The sequence below is a fragment of the Malania oleifera genome, chromosome 4 (assembly GCF_029873635.1).
Source record: "Malania oleifera isolate guangnan ecotype guangnan chromosome 4, ASM2987363v1, whole genome shotgun sequence".
NCBI lineage: Eukaryota > Viridiplantae > Streptophyta > Magnoliopsida > Santalales > Ximeniaceae > Malania > Malania oleifera.
In genome coordinates this window covers 55,364,862-55,372,934 of record NC_080420.1, presented here as the reverse complement: position 1 = coordinate 55,372,934, position 8,073 = coordinate 55,364,862, and the positions used below count along the sequence as shown (strand labels likewise).

Genomic DNA, 8,073 nt, shown 5'->3' with positions numbered 1-8,073 from the left:
ATAGCCACACCATCTGGGAGTGTATCAATCTGTAGGAGGATGTTGGAAGACTACCCAATGGTAATTCAGGGGAAGCTGCTATTGGCAAATTTAGTAGTTTACGATATGTCGGGGTTTGATGTTATTTTGGGGATGAATTGGCTATTCTCTAGTAATGCTGTGATCGATTGTCGTAGGAAGGTGGTAGTGTTTAGACCTCATAGGGAGCAGGAGTATGAGTTTGTGGGATCGTGTGTGCGTTCGACACCACAGGTTCTATCGGAACTACAGACGAGGAGGTTACTCTTGGACCAGGTGTCAGGGGTACCTAGCTTGCGTGAGGGAACCGCTGCAGGATGAGTTGAGACTCGAGGATATTCGGGTGGTCAGTGAATTTTCGGACGTGTTTCCAGAGGATTTACCCAGTTTACCTCCGGATCGTGAGGTGGAGTTCGCAATAGAGTTGCTGCCTGGCAAGGCACTGATCTCTAAAGATCTGTACCGGATGGCTCCAACAGAATTTCGGGAGTTGAAGAAGCAGTTGCAGGAATTACTGGACAGGGGTTTCATTCGACCTAGTGTTTAGCCCTAGGAAGCTCCAGTATTGTTTGTGAAGAAGAAGGACGGGTTGATGCGCATGTGCATTAATTACCGTGAGATTAACAAGGTGACTGTGAAGAATCATTACCCTTTACCTCGTATAGATGATCTCTTTGACCAGTTGCAGGGGACGCAGGTCTTTTCGAAGATCGACTTGCGGTCAGGGTATCATCAGGTAAGGGTTAGATCTGAGGACGTAACGAAGATAGATACGGCCACTACGAGTTTCTAGTCATGCTGTTTGGGTTGACGAATGCTCCGGTAGTGTTCATGGATCTTATAAATAGGTTTTTCCATGAGTACCTGGACCGGTTTGTGGTGGTATTTATTGATGATATTCTGGTATACTCGAGGAGTTCGGAAGAGCACGGGAATTAGTATTACAGATTCTGCGAGAGAAGAAACTGTATGCTAAATTAAAGAAGTGTGAATTCTGGTTTAATCATGTGGCATTCTTAGGCCATGTAGTAACTGGTGATGGTATATCAGTGGATCGTAGCAAGATCGAAGCTGTGGTTGACTGGGTAAGGCTGAAGAGTGCGCATGAGGTTCAGAGTTTTCTAGGACTGGCGGGGTGTTATCGTCAGTTCATGGAAGGGTTTTCTAAATTGTTTGGGCCTTTGACTCAATTGACTAGGAAGGGAGTGAAATTTGAGTGGACCAGTGATTGCGAGCAGTGTTTTTAGGAGTTGAAGCATTGACTAGTTACTGCTCTGATTTTGACCATTCCTTCGGGAGATGGTGGTTTTGTGATCTATAGTGATGCGTCTCTAAAGGGTCTAGGATGCGTGCTTATGCAGCAGGGTAAGGTAATAACTTATGCTTCTCAGCAACTAAAGGAATATGAGTAGAATTACCCTACGCATGATTTGGAATTAGCTGTTGTTGTATGCGCACTGAAGATCTGGCGACACTATTTGTGTGGTGCACACTGAGAGATTTTCACTGATAAAAAAAACCTTAGGTACTTCTTCACACAGAAGAAGCTGAATATGAGGCAGAGATGGTAGCTTGAGTTGATCAAGGACTATGATTGCACCATCAGCTATCACCCGGGAAAAGCTAATGTGGTGGCTGATGCGTCGAGTCAGAAGTCAGAACATCCGGTTGTATCTGTAGTTGTAACTCAGCATCACATCAAATAGGATCTGGAGAGCTCAAGTATAGAGTTAGTGCGTGATGATCATTAGGCTTACCTTGCTAGTCTGGTGGTCAAGCCGACTTTGTTTGAGCATATAAAAGTCGCACAGGCTAGTGATGCGGAGTTGACAGAGGTTGTGGAAAAGGTACAACAGGGATTGGTTATAGAGTTCAACATCTCTGAGGGAGGTGTGTTGAGGTTTGGGACCAGGTTATGTGTTCCAAACGACGATGAAATCAGAAGGACGATTTTGGAGGAAGTGCATCGTTCATTGTATTCGGTACATCCTGGTAATACAAAGATGTATCTAGACTTGCACGAGACCTTCTGGTAAAGTGGTATGAAGAGGCAAATTGCTCAGTTTATGGAGAAGTGTCTGACGTGTCAACAGGTAAAGGCTGAACATCAGAGGTCGACAGTACCGTTACAGCCCTTAGCTATTCCGGTGTGGAAATGGGAGCATATTTCCATGGACTTTGTGATCGGATTGTCACCAGCACTTCATTGGCAGAATGCTATTTAGGTGATCGTGGACAGGTTGACGAAATCTACTTACTTTTTACTGATGAAGGTTAGCTACCCTTTGAGTAGGCTAGCAAACATGTATGTGCATAAGATAGTTAGGATGCACGGGGTACCTGTGTCCATTGTATCAGATCGAGACCCGAGGTTTACTTCTCGATTCTGGACGAGTTTGTAGGAAGCATTGGGGACGAAGCTTACTTTCAGTACAACGTTTCACCCCCAGACTAATGGACAGTCGGAGAGGATGATACAGATCTTGGAAGATATGTTGTGAGCTTGTGTGTTACATTTCAGTGGTAACTGGATACATTTTATGCCACTAGTAAAGTTCGTTTATAACAACAGCTTCCATGCTAGTATCAGGATGACACCGTTCAAGGCTTTGTATGGTCGGAGGTGTCAATCTCCCCTGTATTGGAGTGAGGTTGGTGAACGTCAGGTGTTAGGACCTGAACTTGTGTAGCAGGCATATGAGAAGATAGGTTTGATCCGGAAAGGATTAAATCAGCTCAGAGTTAGCAGAAGAGCTATGTAGATGTTCGTCGCCGTGAGTTGGATTTTGAGGTGGGGGTAAGGTATTTTTGAGGATCACTCCGATGATAAGGATGATGAGATTTGGAAAGAAGGGCAAGCTGAGCCCGAGGTACATCGGACCATTCAAGGTTCTTGAGTGAGTGGATCCGGTAGCCTACATGATTGCACTACCCCCAGCACTCTCGAGGGTCCATGATGTGTTTCACGTATCCATGTTGAGAAGGTACGTGTTGGATCCTTCGCATGTTATTAGCTACGAGGATGTGGAGATTTGGGATACTTTAGCGTATGAGGAGATACCTGTTCAGATTCTAGACCATAAGGTTCAGAAGCAACGTACCAAGGACATACCCTTAGTGAAGGTATTGTGGAGAAATCATGAGATTGAGGAAGCTTCTTGGGAATTGGAAACCGAAATTCGCCGGAAGTATCCACAATTATTTTGAGTTATGTACATTACCCTACTTGTTCTGGAATGGGTGGTTGGTCTTGGGGAGTGTGTGTTTTGTGAACTCCTAAGACAATTTATGTTTGTAACCACGGTGTTCCTCCGCCATAAGTGAGGGTATGTATATATGGTGATGGAGCTACGTTGTAGTAGTCGCCAGTTTCTTTCTAAAATTGCATATATGTATTTGATGGTATGTTTGAGTTGTGAATGAGAGATGGCAAATTTCGAGGACGAAATTTTTGTAAGGAGGGGAGGTTGTAAGAACCCGAACCGTGATAGGTGGGTTTAATTAATTAAGAGAGGAGAAAATTGGGAAATTAGCAGGCTTTGTCAACGAAGTCCATGTGCTTCTCGTCGACAGAATTCAGAGGCTCGTCGATGAGGAGAAGCCGAGAGATTTTGGGAAATCAGGAATCTCAGGCTCGTCGACGAGGTAACCATTTCATCGACGAGGTGTCTACATAGGCTCATCGACAAGCGCGGCTGAGTCAAAGGTACTATAAATAGATATTTTCATTACTTCTTAACTAAGAAATCTCATTTTCTCTCTCTATCTCTCTAGAAACTCAACCTACTCCTTATCTCTTTAGATTTCTTTGCTGTTCGTCATTGGAATTGTTGATCCGAAGTTACCACGAGGATCGTGAAAGGATTCTCTACAATATCTACGAATCAGATCTTCGTTTTGGCCGTTTTCGAATTTTAGCCCAAAATCGAGGTAAGGCTCGATTTTTAGTTCTGATTCAGTAGTTGTGTAGAGAATAGGGTAGTGAGTATATTCTATATTGTGGTATGTAGGTTTTGGAACTCGGTTCGCTATTTAGGGGCCTTGGAGTTCAAGATTTACCGTTTGGGGAAAGGTAAGGGGATTCAGTTTATGTCGGTTATTTGTGAAATCGAACACGGTGGAATTGTGGTCCAAGGTCTTGTGTGCGTTTTGGTTACTCATTTGGGGGGATCTAACGGGTAAAACTATGGGTTTTTCATGATTATAGTTTTGGGGAAAATGGGGTATTGGATTGCATTCCAGGTTTTGTTGGAAAATCGTATGTATATGATGATTTATACTGTGTAATAAGGATAGCCGTGCCTTGACTTTATTTAAACTGTATATGTTTGGAAAACCATGATTTTAGATGACCAAATAGGTGTGGTATGTTTGGTTATATGAGCATGCATGGTTGTGTTTTGTGTGGAATGCAATCGGAACTGGGTTGTGAGTTGTTCCAGGTACTGAGAGTGTCCAGCTCTATATCCGTGGGCGTATGAAATTGCTAGGCCATGTTTGGCAAGAGTGTCTGGCTCTATATCTGAGGGCGTAAGCCTTACCAGCTAATCACCGAAGGGTGTGGATCCACTAGTTTGTACCGGTATGATGCCATGGGAGCCCGGGGTTCGCCATGTGCCGGGGATGCCGTGTAGTGTGGGTCGGCCAGGCCGACGTCGGGTATTGCTGGCCGGCTACGGGCCGAAGGGTGTGACGACATCGGGTTGCTTGATCATGTGTATGTGTGCTTGTATACACTATTTTGAACTAGTACTGGAACTACATTTAACTGTGTATGTATTGCTATCATGATAACACTCGAATGCCACACAATAATATAACCTGTATTCTTACTTACTGAGAGATGTCTCACCCTTGCTGTACGTACATATTTTTCAGGTCCTTTGGGTAGCCGGAGCTAGATTTTTGGTGTAGGAGCGTAGAGGTCGGTGTATTGCAGGAGGTACCTAGGTAAGTCCTAAGTTTGTGCTGGGTGGTTTTTTGGGAGTTTTGGCTGCCACCTCGATTTGTGCTATTTTTGTGGAGTTTGACCCCTTTGTATAGACTCTAGTAAAGTACAGATCATGTATAGAAAATCCTTTTTTCCGCTGTGTATGTGATTGTATCTGGATGTATATAGGGTGCCTTGGAACCCCACGGGGTCGAACCCTCATTCTGTGTCCCATGTATGGATGAGTTTGTATGATACGGGGACAGGTTATGTTTCTAGTTCACTCCTAGGTCCCATTATCGGGTTCGAGGCATGACAGTAATAGTTACCCATGAATGGCGGGCACTCCCTATCATGCCACTTACGACACTTGGCACAATGCTCGCGAGAAGTATCCCCTTGCGGATCCTACCGTTCCATATTCTGGCGATTTCTTGAACCATAGTTCCTCTTCTTCCACTGTCCCTATCTAGAACCAGTTTGAGAACCAAAAGGTACTGATCTCTTCTTCTGACCCTGTGCCACCTTATCGTCCTAGAGACCAACCTTAACTACTGCGGCCTTCTCCACTAGAACAGAAAACTCTTGAATCTGCAACATTCCCACCAGCTTACGAATGTGCTTCCTCAGGCCCTTCTCAAACTTCCAAGCCTTTTCGTATTCATTCGAGATCATACACGGCGCAAAGCGAGACAACTTGATGTATCTAGTTTCGTAACTCTGCACTATCAGGGTCCCCTGAGTCAAACTTAAGAACTCGTTTGCCTTCGCATCACAGACGAAAATCAAGAAATATCTCTCGAAGAACACCTCCTTAAAATGGCCCCACGTCATCCCTGATGAATTAGCCCTCTGCTCCTCAGGCAGGCTCACAGCCACCCACCACCTCTCAGCTTCTCTTACCAGCTGAAACGTAGCGTAGAGAACCTTCTGCTCATCGGTGCAGTGTAGAACTTTTAGTATCTTTTCTATCTTTTGCACCCAATTCTCTGCTATAAATGGGTCGGACCCTCTAGTAAACATTAGAGGATGCATGTGGGTGAACTTCTCAATGGTGCAACCCGCAGCTGTAGGTGGACGCTTTTGTCCCCTAACACTTCACTCAATCTCTCGCATAATATGCCTGGTCAAACCTGGAGGCATGAAAGGTGACCCTTCACTCGTGGTCCCCTCTGAACTACTATCCCAGTTGCTATCTTTGGGCTCTATACTGAAAATAGTATAGGAATAGATTAGTATTCCTATATCATAGCACAGTTAACACAATCATTACAGAATAATCATGTTAAACTCTAGACTCTCAGGCCTAGGTCTGCCCTACCACACAAACACGAAACCATCAATGGTTTGCTGTGATTTTACTGAAATCATCATTCTTGGAAAAACACAGAACACCGCCAATGAATCCTTGTCTAGCTACAAGACAACCCTTGACCTACTCTACACATTTCCTATATCCTATTCTCTTGTATGTTCACATAACTACGCCTAACCAAGTATACAAGACCTGACAACCTGGTTTGCTCTGATACTAAGTTGTCACGCCCCTAGAAATGGGCCCTAGAGTGTGATTTAGTAACCTAACCTGGCCCTGCATCATACAATCGTCCATGATACCAAACAATGCAAGGGTCTAACCTCGTAAGGTTCACGTATACCCTATCCATAATCACATATACCATATACGCAGCGGAATAATTCAACCTAATACATTCATAAAACCATACCAAAGTCTATACAAAACAGGATCTAATTCCCAAAATACAATACATACCACGGGGGTCTACATAACCCAAAATGATAACCCAGTCAAAGAACAGTACTTACACAAGTACTTCTACACAGCTAACCAACCACCACGCTCCTAAAACGCTAGGACGCTAGTGTCAGCTACTCGAGGGACCTGAAAAATATTTGTATGATAGGGGTGAGACACCTCTCAGTAAGGCAAAAATAGGTTATAACAATGTGTGGATACATGAGTGTTATTTCAACCGAAAAACATACATTTCACAATATAGTATTTTCACAAATACAGTTCTAGTATACATACATACGAAAGTAATACGATCTGGTGCCATCACACCCTTTGGCCTAAGCTGGACTGTCTGGTGGTATTTCACACCCTTCGGAAAAAGTCGGACATCTGGTGACATTTCACACCCTTTGTCAAAAGTTGGTGCACCCGGTAACCTAGCATAGCATAAGCCCCCATAGTGTTGAACTGGTGCAGGTCTGGTGTTCGCACACCCTTCGGTAAAAACCGACTGATCTGGTGGTATTGCACACCCTTCAGCAAAAGCCAAACTTAAAAACCTACGGTTTTACTCCAGCTCGATTCAATATCGCAGCCTACGACATTTTAATCCATCTCGCTTTGATATATTCCCACCAGTATTATCCCGCCAAGGCGTTTTCACAAAACCTAGAACATTTTGGAACTCACGCCCCTATATCACATTTGAATAATCCACAGCATATGGTAGTTAACCAGCACGTTTTACTACAAAATACATTATTCAAATTTACCATCTAATTCCACACTCATTTGGGTAAACAAACAATCACATATCAAATGTTCCAAAAATACAGTTTAAAATAATCAAAGGCATGATAATCTCTATATCACAGTTTATACCAATATAAAGTTTTCCAACGAAAATAGAGATGATATCCGAAACCACCAATTTTCCCAAAAACGGTAAATTGAAAATCCCATAATTTTACCCCATAGATTTTCCCAAATAAGTAACCAAAACATCCACAAAATCGTAAACTACAGTTTTACCTATTCAGATTACAAAAACAATTAATATAAACAAAAACCCTTTGCCTTTCCCGCAAACTGAAACACGAACTTAATCAGTCCAAAACAACAATAGGGGACCCCCAAAACCTAAAAATCGAAGAACAATACTTCAATATATTTACTACTACTACTACTACTACAAATCTACCGAACCAGAAATGAATTCGAACTCTTACCTCGATTTTGGATCAAAACTCGACAATCCTCGAAACGAAATTCTGATCCGCTATAAACGTAAAGCTTCCCCTCCTAATCCACGTGGTAATGTTGGATTGTTGATTCAGGTAACAGATAGCCCGAATCCCTAGAGAGAGAG

The 8,073-nt window shown here is 43.3% G+C and overlaps 1 protein-coding gene across 1 annotated transcript; it reads right to left on the bottom strand.

Annotated features, from left to right (window-relative positions):
- Nucleotides 1–5,309: 5,309 nt before the first annotated feature.
- Nucleotides 5,310–5,983, bottom strand: LOC131153811 (uncharacterized). The gene is made up of 2 exons (XM_058106268.1): nucleotides 5,495–5,983; nucleotides 5,310–5,417 (listed from the first exon to the last, which is right to left on the bottom strand). Exons 1-2 carry the CDS (start codon nucleotides 5,981–5,983, stop codon nucleotides 5,310–5,312), a joined length of 597 nt encoding a protein of 198 aa, XP_057962251.1.
- Between the last annotated feature and the right edge of the window lie 2,090 nt (nucleotides 5,984–8,073).

What these genes read in the sequence shown, in the direction of transcription:
- LOC131153811 (XM_058106268.1), bottom strand. Translation starts at nt 5,983, where the DNA reads ATGCATCCTCTAATGTTTACTAGAGGGTCCGACCCATTTATAGCAGAG. An exon ending in AGAAGGCCGCAGTAGTTAAG is followed by an intron (nt 5,418 to 5,494) that starts GTTGGTCTCTAG and finishes AACTGGTTCTAG; the next exon opens with ATAGGGACAGTGGAAGAAGA.